At 52.5% G+C, this 15,693-nt stretch overlaps 1 protein-coding gene across 1 annotated transcript; it reads left to right on the forward strand.

Moving 5' to 3' along the window:
* The first annotated feature begins 100 nt into the window (after positions 1 to 100).
* THOP1 (thimet oligopeptidase 1) lies at positions 101 to 14,700 on the forward strand. Its single transcript, XM_033082358.2, has 13 exons — positions 101 to 339; positions 1,367 to 1,570; positions 8,010 to 8,158; positions 8,576 to 8,683; positions 9,593 to 9,695; positions 9,780 to 9,940; positions 10,737 to 10,872; positions 10,954 to 11,320; positions 12,198 to 12,399; positions 12,486 to 12,672; positions 12,832 to 12,960; positions 13,143 to 13,279; positions 13,358 to 14,700. The coding sequence occupies exons 1-13, from the start codon at positions 324 to 326 to the stop codon at positions 13,511 to 13,513; spliced, it is 2,055 nt and encodes a 684-aa protein (XP_032938249.1). The 5' UTR covers positions 101 to 323; the 3' UTR covers positions 13,514 to 14,700.
* Positions 14,701 to 15,693: the final 993 nt, after the last annotated feature.

The following is a 15,693-nucleotide window of genomic DNA, read 5'->3' on the forward strand; positions in this document are numbered from 1 at the left end:
GGCGTTGTCACGGCAACGCGCGGGGGCGTTGCCATGGGAACGGGCGGGCGGGATCCGGGGATGCTCCGCGCCCGCCCCGGGCCCGCCCCGGGGCCTCTCCCGGGCGGCTCTGAGGGTCACGGCGGGGATCGACCGGGCCCGCTCCCCGCTCCCGGTGAGGGGCGGCCGAGGCGAGAGCGGCCCGGTCCTCCACGTTCCCAGCATGCCCCGCTCTCCCGCCCGCCTCTCCGGTCGGGGCACATGCTCGGTGCGTGGGGCCGGCCCGGTTTCATCCCGGCCTCGTCAGCAGCGCGGGGCCTCCCGGTACCGCCGGCACCGCCAGCATGGCCCCTCCGACAGGTACCGGGATGGAGACAGCGGGGACAGGGCGAGGGACTGGCGAGGCGTGGGGACAGCGGGGACGGGAGAGGGACGGGGTGAGGGGACCCGGGACGGGGGAGGCAGGACCGGGCCGAGGGTGGCAGGATGGGACCGGGGGAGGCAGGACCGGGCCTGGGGCGGCAGGGCCGGACCGGGGACAGCGGGACGGGACCGGGGGCGGCCCCTCAGGGCTCTCCTGTGCCCCCCAAGTGCCCTCTGTGCCCCGCGGCCCTGTCCCCGAGCGGGGCACAGCCCTGGCAGGGACACCCGGCGGGGCACGGGGTCGGATTTCGGGGGAGGAGGGTGAAACCTCCCGGGGCACGATCCGGGCCGTGATCCGGGGCACGATCCGAGCTCTCACCGGGGCACGATCCGGGCCATGATCCGAGGCACGATCCGAGATCCGCCCGGGCCATGATCCGGGGCACGATCCTAGCTCTCACCGGGGCACGATCCGAGCTCCTCCTAGGGCACGATCCAGGCTCTCCCGGGGCACGATCCGAGCTCTCCTGGGGCACGATCCAGGATCTCCCGGGGCATGATCCGAGCTCTCCTGGGGCAGGATCCGGGGCACGATCCAGGGCACGATCCGGGCTCTCCCTGGGCTCTTCCGGGGCACGATCCGGGCCATGATCCGGGGAACGATCTGGGGCACGATCCGAGATCCTCCCGGGACAGGATCCGGGCCGTGATCCGGGGCAGGATCCCGGCTCTCCCCAGGCATGATCCGAGCTCTCCCGGGGCAGGATCCGGCCTCTCCCCGGCTCTCCCGGGGATCAATCCGAGCTCTCTCGGGAGGTCTCCCCGGGGCACGATCCGGACTCTCCCGGGCTCTCCCGGGGCACGATCCGAGCTCCTCTCGGGGATCGATCCAGGCTCTCCCCCGGCACGATCCAGGGGTCGATCCGGGCTCTCCCCGGTCTCTCCCGGAGCTCTCCCCGGTCTCTCCCGGAGCTCTCCCCGGTCTCTCCCGGAGCTCTCCCCGCAGCCCCCGCTCTCCCCGCAGGGAATGTCGTGGACAGCCAGGCTCCGAGGCTCGTGGCCCGGCAGCTGCGCTGGGACCTGACGGCCGAGCAGATCGAGGCCATGGCCACCGAGCTGACCGAGAGCACCAAGCTCGTGTACGACCGCGTGGGAGCCCAGGAGCGCGGAGAGGTCTCCTACGAGAACACCCTGAAGGCTCTGGCCGACGTGGAGGTGGAGTACACAGGTGGGGATTTAAAATGTGGAAAAGGAAGTTCGCTTTCCTGGTGGGTTTTAAAAGGTTTAATAAAAGATAAGGGAGAAATAATAGAGTGAAAGATTATATAGAATATATTATTATATTCAGCCAGGAGCACACACTAACTCAGAAAACATTCCTTTAAATCAACCTGTTGCTTTATATATTATTCAAAATCATGCCCCTCCAACCTGTAAATCAATTTTTTAAATTTTTTTTTCTTATTTCTCCCTGTGTTTCCTTCTTGTCAGCACACTCCCAGATTATATAGGTGTGTGCTTGGCATTCAGCCAGGAGCAAGCACTAACTCAGAAAACATTTCTTTAAATCAACCTGTTACCTATACATAGATCTTCAAGTATTATTCAAAATCACCCCCCTCCAACTTGTAAATCAAATTTTTTAAAATTATTTTTTTCTTATCTCTCCATGTGGTTCCTTCTTGTCAGCACACTGCCAGATTGTATAGCTGGGTGTTTGGCATTGAGCCAGGAGCACACACTAACTCAGAAAACATTTCTTTAAATCAACCTGTTGCATATTCATTTATGTGTTATTCAAAATCTCCCCCCTCCAACCTGTAAATAATTTTTTTTTAAATTTTTTTTTTCTAATTTTTCCCTGTGTTTCCTTCTTGTCAGCACACTCCCAGATTGTATAGCTGGGTGCTTGGCATTGAGCCAGGAGCACACCCTAACTCAGAAAATATTTCTTTAAATCAACCTGTTGCTTTATGTGTTATTCAAAATCACCCCCCTCCAACCTGTAAATCAAATTTTTTTAAAATTTTTTTTTCTTATTTCTCCTTGTGTTTCCTTCTTGGGAGCAAGCACTAACTCAGAAAACATTTCTTTAAATCAACCTGTTGCCTATACATAGATCTTTATATATTATTCAAAATCACCCCCCTCCAACCTGTAAATCAATTTTTTAAAATTTTTTTTTCTTATTTCTCCCTGTGTTTCCTTCTTGCCAGCACACTCCCAGATTATATGGGTGTATGCTTGGTATTGAGCCAGGAGCACACACTAACTCAGAAAACATTTCTTTAAATCAACCTGTTGCCTATACATAGATCTTCAAGTATTATTCAAAATCAGCCCCCTCCAACTTGTAAATCAAATTTTTTAAAATTTTTTTTTTCTTATTTCTCCCTGTGTTTCCTTCTTGTCAGCACACTCCCAGATTGTATAGCTGGGTGTTTGGCATTCAGCCAGGAGCACACACTAACTCAGAAAACATTTCTTTAAATCAACCTGTTGCATATTCATTTATGTGTTATTCAAAATCACCCCCCTCCAACCTGTAAATCAATTTTTTTTTAATTATTTTTTTTCTAATTTCTCCTTGTGGTTCCTTCTTGTCAGCACACTCCCAGATTATATAGGTGTGTGCTTGGTATTGAGCCAGGAGCACACAGTAACTCAGAAAACATTTCTTTAAATCAACCTGTTGCATATTCATTTATGTGTTATTCAAAATCACCCCCCTCCAACCTGTAAATCAATTTTTTTAAAATTTTTTTTTTTTTATTTCTCCTTGTGTTTCCTTCTTGGGAGCAAGCACTAACTCAGAAAACATTTCTTTAAATCAACCTGTTGCCTATACATAGATCTTTATATATTATTCAAAATAACCCCTCCTCCAGCCTGTAAATCAATTTTTTAAAATTATTTTTTTTGCTAATTTCTCCCTGTGTTTCCTTCTTGTCAGCACACTCCCAGATTATATAGGTGTATGCTTGGCATTCAGCCAGGAGCACACACTAACTCAGAAAACATTTCTTTAAATCAACCTGTTGCCTATACATAGATCTTCAAGTATTATTCAAAATCAGCCCCCTCCAACTTGTAAATCAAATTTTTTTAAATTATTTTTTTCTTATCTCTCCATGTGGTTCCTTCTTGCCAGCACACTCCCAGATTGTATAGCTGGGTGCTTGGCATTCAGCCAGGAGCACACACTAACTCAGAAAACATTTCTTTAAATCAACCTGTTGCTTTATGTATTATTCAAAATCACCCCCCTCCAACCTGTAAATCAATTTTTAAAATTTTTTTTTTCTTATTTCTCCTTGTGTTTCCTTCTTGGGAGCAAGCACTAACTCAGAAAACATTTCTTTAAATCAACCTGTTGCATATTCATTTATGTATTATTCAAAATCACCCCCTCCAACCTGTAAATCAATTTTTTTTTAATTATTTTTTTTCTTATTTCTCCTTGTGTTTCCTTCTTGTCAGCACACTCCCAGATAACAGATCAATAAATTCCTTCCCTGCAGTTCTGGTGTTCCTCATCCAGACAGGATAATCCAAGAATGTGAAGAATTTCCTGATTATCTTTTTTTGTCATTCTCTGAGTTAGTTACATGAACAAAAAGCTTTTTACATCACCATGTTATAGACCAAAAATAAAAAAAAATTATCATAGAACTATTTCTAATTTGTATACAGTGTAATAATACTATTTCTAACTTTTGTTAAAAGCAGAAATAAAAAAAACTATTCATACAGCAAAGTTTTCTGATATAATACATGCAACATTCATTTTAAAATCAGTGAAAAACCAATAATATATATTTAATAATATATATTTATACCAGTCTGTGGGGATCAGACATGGGCAGACAGTGAGAAATTGGAAAAGAATTCTTCCCTAGGGTTATAAATACATATTATAGCTTTGGCTTTTCACAAATATTAAAATAGAGGCTGTATGTGCAATGTTAAAAGCAATTTATATTATATTATATTATATTATATTATATTATATTATATTATATTATATTATATTATATTATATTATATTATATTATATTATATTATATTATATTATATTATATTATATTATATTATATTATATTTATTGTAATAATATAACTAATAATGCAACTTTAGCATTGCATTATATAATAAAAGTAGTTTTTATAACTCTAGAGTTTTTATTGGATGTAGTCATGAAATAGCTGATAGAATTATGTTTGTAGTGATTAAGATAACACCCAAAAGACATAAAAGATAAAAGATACAGAAGATAAAATCCCCTGCTACCATCAGCACCTGTAAAAAGTGTGAACCAAAGCCCAAACTAGAAATAATAATAAAAAGGGAAGTAATTAATAATAACAATAATAATAAAGACAGACACAAAAAGATCCATGTTAACAATTCTTGAAACATGTAAAATAATTTCAGGAAAAGTTTAAATATGCATAATTGTTTATGAATATGCAGTGGGCTAATGCAATAAAAAAATCTCTTCAAAATGTCCAAAAATATTAAAAAAAAAAAAACAAAAAAGTGTGCTCTTGCTAAATGCCAAACACCCAACCTTTAAACCTTGCTTTATTATCTCCTATTGTCCTTTATTCAACTTTTCAATTTTCCCAAAAGACTAAACCTCATTTTTCATGCTGGGAAGTTGGGATTTGGCTGCCCCATCCCTGGAAGTGTTGGAAATGTCCCTGCCCATGCAGGGCTGAGCTCTGAGCTCACTCCCAGCCCATCCCACCATTATTAAATTTTTTTAAATTTTTTTTTTAGCTCTGTGCTGTCACCTGCTTTTCCCTCCCCAGCAGAATGTTGTTTTTTTTTTTTTTTCCCAGTCCATGTTTACACAGCACAAAGAGCAGATTTGGAATAAATGAAGCCAAGGACAATCCTGAGGCTCCTGAGGCTGTCCTGGCTCTGCTCTGGCACCAGGGGGAACAAAAAGATCCAAAAAACTTTTCCCTCCTTCCTTTTTCCTGGGGCAGGGCATAAATGGCTCTCCATGTGCTTTGTGTCCTGCTGGCTTTTTTTGGGAACTAAATCCTGCTCTGTTTTTTGGGGGGAGTAAATCTCACTGGGATTTTTGGGGAGAGCAAAATCTGCTGGGATTTTTTTTGCAGAATAAATCCTGCTGTGATTTTTTGTGGGGAGTAAATCCTACTGTGATTTTTTGGGAGAGTAAATCCTACTGGAATTTTTTGGAGGAGTAAATCCCACTAGGATTTTTGGGAATAGTAAATCCCATTCTGATTTTTGGGGAGAATAAATCCTGCTCTGTTTTTTGGGGGAGTAAATCCCTCTGATTTTTTTGCAGAATAAATCCTGCTGTGATTTTTTGGGGGGAGTAAATTCTACTGTGATTTTTTGGGAGAGTAAATCCCACTGGGATTTTTGGGAATAGTAAATCACTCTGATTTTTTTGCAGAATAAATCCTGCTGTGATATTTTGGGGGGAGTAAATCTCACTGGGATTTTTGGGGAGAGCAAGATCTGTGATTTTTTGGTGGCATAAATCCCTCTGTGATTTTTGAGGAGAGCAAAATCTGCTGTGATTTTTTTTAGGAGAGTAAATCCCTCTGTAATTTTTGGGGAGAGTAAATCCCACTGGGATTTTTTGGGAGAGTAAATCCTGCTCTGGTTTTTTGGGGGAGTAAATCCCACTGGGATTTTTTGGGAGAGTAAATCCTGCTGGGATTTTTGGGGGAAGTAAATCTCACTGGGATTTTTTGGGAATAAATGCTGCTATGATTTTTTGGGAGAGTAAATCCCACTGAGATTTTTGGGGGAGTAAATCCTGCTCTGTTTTTTGGGGGAGTAATTCCCACTGAGATTTTTTGGGAGAGTAAATCCCACTGAGAGTTTTTAGGAATAGTAAATCCCTCTGATTTTTTTCAGAATAAATCCTGCTGTGATTTTTTTCCCACTGGGATTTTTTTGGGAAAGTAAATCCTGCTCTGGTTTTTTTTGGGGGGAGTAAATCCCACTGGGATTTTTTGGGAGACTAAATCCTGCTATGATTTTTTGGGGAAGTAAATCCCACTGGGATTTTTTGGGAATAAATCCCACTGAGATTTTTTGGGGAGTAAATCCTGCTCTGTTTTTTTTTGGGAGTAAATCCCACTGAGAGTCTTTGGGAATAGTAAATCCCTCTTGATTTTTTTGCAGAATAAATCCTACTGTGACTTTTTTGGGGGAGTAAATCCCACTGAGAGTTTTTGGGAGAGTAAACCCATCTGATTTTTTTTTCAGAATAAATCCTGCTCTGTTTTTTGGGGGAGTAAATCCCACTGAGAGTCTTTGGGAATAGTAAATCCCATTCTGATTTTTTTGCAGAATAAATCCTGCTCTGTTTTTTGGGTAAAGTAAATCCTGCTGTGATTTTTTGGGAGAGTAAATCCCACTGGGATTTTTTGGGGGAGTAAATTTTGGGAGACTAAATCCTGCTCTGTTTTTTTTGGGAGAGTAAATCCCACTGGGATTTTTAGGGGAGTAAATCCCTCTGTGATTTTCTGGGGACAGTACCATGATGTGATGGCCCCAAAGCTGTGCCCTTTTGGTGGCTTTCTGGCTAATTATTTACAGCAGGGTGACAATTCAGGCAGCCCCTCCTCATGCTCAAGCTGTCCCACCTGTCTGGGGCAGGCAGCAGCCTCATCCTCCTCCTCTCCCTGTTCTTTTTTTAATTAAAACAACAGGGAAAAAAAATAATTGCTGTTGCTCAGCAGGAGGAATGTTCAGCTCAGCACCACTGTCAGCACTTCCCTGGCTGAGCTGCTCCTGGGGGAGCATCCAGGTGCCTGCAGAGCACCTGGAGTGCTGCTCTTGGAGCTTTTGCAGGGCTGGCAAATGCTCTTCCTGCTTTCCCAGGTGGGATTGCAGCAGGGCAGGGTGAGGTGGATTTTGGGGAAGGGTCTGTAGGAAAGGATTGTCCCACTCAGAAGGAAACAGGGAATTCTGCTCAACCCCAAACCTGTGGTGGCACAGCTGGGGCACAGCTGTTGGGGGCTCCCAGGCACAGAATTCCTGTGGATTTTGGGATGAGGATTGTGGCTGGAATTGCTGAGCAGCAGAGAAACAACACAGAGGAACCAGATCCACATCCCTGTGTGTGAGCTCTGGGAAGGACACAGGGAATGCTGCTGCTGTTGGGAATTAAGGAATTGCTCAAATCCAACTCCTGACCCTACACTGGGCACCCCAAACCTGTGGTGCCACAGCTGTTGGGGACTCCCAGGCACAGAATTCCTGTGGATTTTGGGAGGAGGATTGTGGCTGGAAGTGTTGAACAGCAGAGAAACAGCACAGAGGAACCAGATCCACATCCCAGCTCTCCTTCCCTGTGTGTGAGCTCTGGGAAGTTGGGAATTATGGAATTGCTCAAGTCCAGCTCCTGGCCCTACACTGGGCACCCCAAACCTGTGGTGCCACAGCTGTTGGGGACTCCCAGGCACAGAATTCCTGTGGATTTTGGGAGGAGGATTGTGGCTGGAATTGCTGAGCAGCAGAGAAACAACACAGAGGAGCCAGATTCACATCCCTGTGTGTGAGCTCTGGGAAGGGCTCTGGGGCTGCCAGCCTGGCTCTGGGGCTGCCAGCCTGGCTCTGGGGGTGCTGTGGGCCGTGGATCCACCATCCCTGTCCCCTTTTTGTGCTGCCAGTCCGTAGGAACATGCTGGATTTCCCCCAGCACGTGTCCCCCTGCAAGGCCATCCGCGCCGCCAGCACCGAGGCCGACAAGAAACTCTCCGAGTTCGACGTGGAGATGAGCATGAGGCAGGATGTGTACCAGAGGATTGTGTGGCTCCAGGTGAGTGCAGGCAGGACTTTGGAACCCTCTAAAATTCCAGAAAATCCTTTTCCCTCATCCCAGAGCTGAGAGGGGAGCGATGCAGGAGCGGGGTTTGGTCGCGCTGTTGGTGAGGGATGGGAAATTCGGGGTTGAGGGCTCTGCCCCAGCTCACTCAGAGCTTTGATCACCCCTTTGCTGAGGGGCTGTTGGTAAATCCAACCCACCTCAGTGCTGCTTGGCCCCTCAAAATTTACTCTCCCCAAAAATCCCAGTGGTGATGGCCCCCAAAATGCTGCCGTGGCACAAAGGTGATGTGTTTAAAGCGATGTGGGAGGAATCACTGCTCCAAACCAGAACCTTCCTTGGGGCTTTTCCAGCTCTCCCACTGGGAAGCAGCTCCCTGAAGAGGAGGAATTTTGTTGTTTTTTTTTCCAGGAGAAAGCAGAGAGTGCTTCCCTGAAGCCTGAGGCCAAGAGGTACCTGGAGAGACTGATCAAGCTGGGGAAGAGGAACGGGCTGCACCTCCCTGAGGAGACACAGGAGGTGGGAGCACAGAATCCTGGCATGGTTTGGGTTCAAGGGACCTTAAAGTCCCATCTTCCACTGTCCCAGGTGGCTCCAAGCTGGCCTTGGACACTCCCAGGGAAGGGGAGGCCACAACTCCTCTGGGAAATCTGTGCCAGGGCCTCCCCAGCCTCACAGGAAGGAATTTTTTCCCAATATCCCATCTGATCCTACTTCTTGTCAGTCTGAATCCATCCTCCCTTGTGCCCTGGCAGGGTCTGAGGCTCAGCTTTGGGTTCTGCCCCTGATTCTGGTGATTTTGGGTGATGTCTCCAGCCCCACTCCCTTCCCCTTTTTCCTTTCCATTAACAAATTGGGAGTTTAGGGATTCCTGGGAAGCTGAAATTGGGGAATTAACACCAAATCCCCACTGCTAAAGGCTGGAATTGGGAGTTTAGGGATTCCTGGGAAACTGAAATTATGGAATTAGCACCAAATCCCCACATGCTAAAGGCTGGAATTGGGAGTTTAGGAATTCCTGGGAAGCTGAAATTATGGAATTAACACCAAATCCCCACTGCTAAAGGCTGGAGTTGGGGTGAGGGAGCTCAAGGGCCTCCCTCTTTTACCATGCACCAGCAGAGGAGCTCAAAACTGGGTTAAAAAACAGAAGAAAAGGTGAAATAAGGAGAGAAGAGATTGTTCCTGCAACACCTGCAGCTCCTGAGGCAGCAGGGGCCAGGCAGGACCTTGCTGAGGTGGCTGATCCTTGCCAGGTGTAACCCCAGGGAGCCTTTCTGCACTTTTTGCACACCACCATTAATTAATTCTGCAGCCTTGGGCTGGGTCAGAGCCAAGGCCAGGCTCAGGGCTGGGCAGCTCAGCAGAGTGGGCACAGCCTGAGTGCCTCCCTGGCTCTGAGTTTGATTTTTCTGTGTTTTTTTGAAGAAAATCAAAGCCATCAAGAAAAAGCTGAGTGTGCTGTGCATAGACTTCAACAAGAACCTGAATGAGGACACCACCTTCCTGCCCTTCTCCAGGGAGGAATTAGGTATGGGGTGCCCTGAGGTGATCACTGGGTGATCCCCTGCACCATCCTGGGCTCTCCCTCACCCCCTGGCTGCTCTTTTCCCAGGGGGGCTCCCTGAGGATTTCCTGAACTCCCTGGAGAAGACAGAGGATGGGAAGCTGAAGGTCACCCTCAAGTACCCACACTACTTCCCCCTGCTCAAGAAGTGTTATGTGCCTGAGACCAGGAGGAAGGTGGAGGAGATGTTCAACTCCAGGTGCAAAGAGGTCAGTGGGGCTGAGCAGGGCACCCAGGGGGTGTCACCTGGGGTTTGGGACTGACCAGGGCACCCAGGGGATTTGGGACTGACCAGGGCACTCAGGGAATGTCCCCTGGCATTTGGGACTGACCAAGGGATGTCCCCTGGGATTTGGGACTGACCAGGGGGTGACTCCTGGCATTTGGGACTGACCAGGGGTTCTCCCCTGGCATTTGGGACTGACCAGGGGCTCACTCCTGGGATTTGGGACTGACCAGGGCACCCAGAGGATGTCACCTGGCATTTGGGACTGACCAAGGGATGTCCCCTGGCATTTGGGACTGACCAGGGGATGTCCCCTGGCATTTGGGACTGACCAGGGGCTGTCTCCTGGGATTTGGGACTGACCAGGGGATGTCCCCTGGGGTTTGGGACTGACCAGGGGATGTCCCCTGGGATTTGGGACTGACCAGGGCCTCTCCCCTGGGATTTGGGACTGACCAAGGGATGTTTCCTGACATTTGGGACTGACCAAGGGCTCTCCTCTGGGATTTGGGACTGACCAGGGGCTCTCCCTGGGATTTGGGACTGACCAGGGGCTCTCCCTAGGATTTGGGACTGACCAGGGGATGTCCCCTGGGATTTGGGACTGACCAGGGGCTCTCCCTAGGATTTGGGACTGACCAGGGGATGTCCCCTGGGATTTGGGACTGACCAGGAGCTCTCCCCTGGGTCTTTGGACTGACCAGGGGCTCTCCCCTGGGATTTTTGTTTCTTCCCACTGTTTCCCTTCTCCCCCATGTACTTCACTCTGTGCCTTGCAGGAGAACTGCCTGATCCTGAAGGAGCTGGTGGACCTGAGGGCTCAGAAGGCCAGTCTGCTGGGCTTCAGCACCCACGCTGACTTTGTGCTGGAGATGAACATGGCCAAGAGCAGCCGCACAGTGGCCACGTTCCTGGGTACGTCCTGGGCCAGCAGGGCCATCCTGGGCGGCTCTGCTGCCCTGATCCCACACCCCAACCCTGCCTGGCTTCCTCTAGATGAGCTGGCCCAGAAGCTGAAGCCCCTGGGGGAGAAGGAGCGAGCTGTGATCCTGGATTTGAAGAAGAAGGAGTGCGAGAAGCGCGGGCTGGACTTCGACAACCGCATCAACGCCTGGGACATGCGCTACTACATGAACCAGGTGGAGGAGACCAAGTACAGCGTGGACCAGAACCTGCTCAAGGAGTATTTCCCCATGCAGGTGGTCACCACAGGCCTCCTGGCCATCTACCAGGAGCTACTGGGCCTCACCTTCCACCTGGAGGAGAAGGCTCAGGTGTGGCACGAGGACGTGCAGCTCTACACGGTGAAGGACGCATCCTCCGGGGACACCATCGGCAAATTCTACCTGGACCTGTACCCACGGTGAGCCCTGGGGCTGGGGGAGATGGGGGAGCAGAGCCACAGTGAGCCCTGGGGCTGGGGGAGATGGAGGGGCAGAGCCACGGTGAGCCCTGGGGCTGGGGGAAATGGGGGAGCAGAGCCACAGTGAGCCCTGGGGCTGAGGGAAATGGGGGAGCAGAGCCACAGTGAGCCCTGGGGCTGAGGGAAATGGGGGAGCAGAGCCACAGTGAGCCCTGGGGCTGGGGGAGATGGGGGAGCAGAGCCACAGTGAGCCCTGGGGCTGGGGGAAATGGGGGAGCAGAGCCACGGTGGGAGCTGGGGGAGATGGGGGAGCAGAGCCATGGTGGGGGCTGGGGGAGATGGGGGAGCAGAGCCACAGTGAGCCCTGGGGCTGGGGGAGATGGAGGGGCAGAGCCACGGTGAGCCCTGGGGCTGGGGGAAATGGGGGAGCAGAGCCATGGTGGGGGCTGGGGGAGATGGGGGAGCAGAGCCAAGGTGAGCCCTGGGGCTGGGGGAAATGGGGGAGCAGAACCAAGGTGAGCCCTGGGGCTGGGGGAAATGGGGGAGCAGAGCCACGGTGGGGGCTGGGGCTGGGGGAAATGGGGGAGCAGAGCCATGGTGGGGGCTGGGGCTGGGGGAGATGGGGGAGCAGAGCCAAGGTGAGCCCTGGGGCTGGGGGAGATGGGGGAGCAGAGCCATGGTGGGGGCTGGGGGAGATGGGGGAGCAGAGCCTGAGGAAGAGGAGATTCCTGCTCCAAGATGTGTGGAATGGAGGCAGCGCTGTGTGCTGGGGATGTCACCGAGGTGTCACCAAGGGGGTCACTGAGGGTTGCTGCTCTGAGCACCGCAGTGTAGCTGGCTTCTGGAAGGATCCCTGAGCCTGCTGTGCCTCCCCCAGGGAAGGGAAGTACGGGCACGCCGCCTGCTTCGGCCTCCAGCCCGGCTGCCTCCTGCCCGACTCCAGCCGCCAGATCTCGGTGGCCGCCATGGTGGCCAACTTCACCAAACCCACGCCCGACGCCCCTTCCCTGCTGCAGCACGACGAGGTGGAGACCTATTTCCACGAGTTTGGGCACGTCATGCACCAGCTGTGCTCTCAGGTGAGGCCTCCCTGCGCTGCCACAGCTCGGGGTGTTTCCCCCTTCCCCTTTTCTCCCCGAATTCCGAGCTGGCCGTGTCCCCCCAGGCGGAGTTTGCCATGTTCAGCGGGACACACGTGGAGAGGGACTTCGTGGAGGCTCCATCCCAGATGTTGGAGAACTGGGTGTGGGAGAAGGAGCCTCTGCTTCGCATGTCCAGGCACTACAAGACAGGGAGCCCCATCCCAGATGAGCTGCTGGAGAAACTCATTAAATCCCGGCAGGCAAACACAGGTTGGAGGGAATGAATGGATGATCCCTGGCTGTGGGGATGGGGAGGGGACACTCAGTGACCTGGCTGGGGGCAGGAAAGGCTTTTCCTTGCCATGAGGATGAGGGTGTGATGTGGCCCTGCTGCCTCAGTTTGCCTCCTCCTCCTCTTTTTGGGAACAGGGCTCTTCAACCTGCGCCAGATCGTGCTGGCCAAGGTGGACCAGGCACTGCACACCCAGACCAAGGCTGACCCCGTGGAGGTGTTTGCCCAGCTCTGTGAGGAGGTGCTGGGTGTCCCTGCCACCCCAGGTACGAGGTGCCACCCTGCACACGTGGGCTCAGCAAATCCCTTTGCCTGGGGACACTTTGTGCTGGCTTCGGGAAAAACGCGGAAAGTTCCTCCCTGGGTTGCCAACAGCTGAGCCAGCTCCTGCTGGGACAGCACTGGAGGGGTTTTTGTTGGTTTTTTTTGACTCCTTGTGTCCCCTCAGGTACAAACATGCCGGCCACCTTCGGCCACCTGGCGGGTGGCTACGACGCCCAGTACTACGGCTACCTGTGGAGCGAGGTGTACTCCATGGACATGTTCCACACCCGCTTCAAGCAGGAGGGCATCATGAACTGCAAGGTAAGGGAGAGGGTTCTGGGCTGCCTGGCAGGGATGTGGGGGTGAGGCCAGGGTCCCACCCTGCCCCTGTGCCCGCAGGTGGGCATGGATTACAGGAACTGCATCCTGCACCCCGGCGGCTCCGTGGACGCCTCGGACATGCTGAGGAAATTCCTGGGCAGGGAGCCCAGGCAGGACGCTTTCCTGGCCAGCAAGGGGCTCAAGGTGGACAGCAACTCGGTGCCTTCGGCCTGAGGGGCTGCTCTGGCTGGGGACACCTGCCCACGCACCTGCCCTCACCTGGCTCCTGTCACCAAACCCCCCCCGGGCCACCCCTGCCTGGAGCTGCCCCTCCGAGCCCCCCCCGGGCTCTGGGGCTCTGTGGGGACACACAGGTGACCTGCCCTTGTCACCCCGGGGCTGTGTGTCACCCACACCCACTGGCTGAACTTTGAACCTGATTTCTGCACCTGGGTGAGTTTTGGCCTCGTTTGGAGCCAGGGAGGAGGAGGGGGAGAGGAGTTCCCAAACTTGAATCTTTGGTTTTAAATCCCTTCTCTTTGAGGAAACCTCGTTGTTGTTGTTGCTGTTGTTGTTGTTGTTGCCACCTTGGCTTGGTTTGTGCCCTGGGGCAGGCACAGCTGTCACCAGGGCAGGGACAGTCCTGCTCCCCCCCAGAGCTCAAAACCCACAGGGAATTAACTGGAACATCCTGAGCCCCTCAAGGACCTTCCTGCCTGCCAGGGGACAGAGGTGGGTGCTGCAGCCGTTCCCAGACCTTTGGGGACGTGGCCTCTGTGTGCTCTGCTGTCCCAGGGCCATCTCAGGGTCACCCCAGGGCAGCCAGGGGGCTCAGCTGAGGGTGTTGCTGTCGCTGTCAGCTCCAGGACAGGGCAGGGTTGTGTTTGTGACTGAAAACACCGAGCTGACAGCTTCAAACAACACAAATTCCTGGATAAAAATATCCCCTGGGCCCCGTGCCAGGCCTTGAGCTGCGGCTGCGGCGCCACGGGGAGGGCCAGCAGCCAGCCCGGGCTGTGCCACCTGCCCCAGGCTGTCCCCAGAGTGCCCCAGGCTGTCCCCAGAGTGCCCCAGCACCCTGAGTGGCACCTGGTGACACAAGGCTCCTGACCCCCAGGGTTTGCTCCCGGCTTGGGAAAGGTTTGGAGCTGAGGAGCTCCAGGGTTTGTGTGCCAGCCTCGGGTGTGTTGTGTGAGGGCTGTGGGATCATCCCGTGCTTTGGGGACACGAGTGACAGCCCCATCCCAGTCACCCTTCCTGTCCTTTGTCACCAGCGCGGCTCTGGCGCTGGGAGTGGCTCCTCCCCGGTGCAGAGTCGCTGCTGTCACCTCCCTCCCCCAGAGCCCGCTGGTGACACGGGAATGCCGGTGACAACCCCTAGAGGCTGGTGACACCCCCTTGGAGGGCAGTGACAACCCCTGGAGGCTGGTGACAACCCCTAGAGGCCGGTGACAACCCCTTGGAGGGCAGTGACAACCCCTGGAGGCTGGTGACACCCCCTTGGAGGGCAGTGACAGCCCCTGGAGGGCAGTGACAACCCCTGGAGGGCAGTGACACCCCCTTGGAGGGCAGTGACAGCCCCTGGAGGGCAGTGACAACCCCTGGAGGGCAGTGACACCCCCTTGGAGGGCAGTGACAGCCCCTGGAGGCTGGTGACAGCCCCTGGCCCATCTGGGAGTGGCTCCTCGGTGCTTGAGCATCTTGTCCTTGTCCCCTCCCTCCGTGTTTCAGGCACTGGCCCCGCGCTGCCCCGGGTGTGTTTTTGTTTTTAGTCTCCTGTTTTACTGAATTTCAGCGTTTTCTGCGACTCTTCTCTCCAGAGAGAGAGAGAAGTGAAGCTGAACAGGGAAACCACGCACTTTGCTCCCTCCTTCCCAGCCCACAGCTCCCTCTGGGTCCTCTCCAGTGTCCCCACTGTCCCTGGGGGTGACCTGGCCCCTCTCCAGTGTCCCCACTGTCCCCGGGGGTGACCTGTCCCCTCTGCAGTGTCCCCACTGTCCCCTGGGGGTGACCTGGCCCCTCTCCAATGTCCCCACTGTCCCTGGGGGGTGACCTGGCCCCTCTCCAGTGTCCCCCTGTCCCCTCTCCAGTCCCTCCGTGGGACATGGAGCTGCACTCCCCATCCCCACCCCAGGCTGGCAGGGAAGAGAGCTCCGGTTTTTGGTTTTTTTGTTGTTTTTTTTTGGAGGGGAGGGGTTTGGATTCCGGGCTGGCTTTTCCCTGGGCAGGGTTTGAAGGGCAGACCGGTGTGTGTGTGCCGTTCGTTCCGCTCACGTCCCGCCCCGCTTCTTTCCATGGCTGGATTTTACAACAACACTAATAAAGGTTTTTCCTCCGCGGATTTTTCAGCCTCGGGTGCTTTGGGGAGGGGCACGGCCACCGCCACCCCCGCGGGTGACAGGGACACAGCCACA

The sequence above is a fragment of the Catharus ustulatus genome, chromosome 29 (assembly GCF_009819885.2).
Source record: "Catharus ustulatus isolate bCatUst1 chromosome 29, bCatUst1.pri.v2, whole genome shotgun sequence".
Taxonomy (NCBI): Eukaryota; Metazoa; Chordata; class Aves; order Passeriformes; family Turdidae; genus Catharus; species Catharus ustulatus.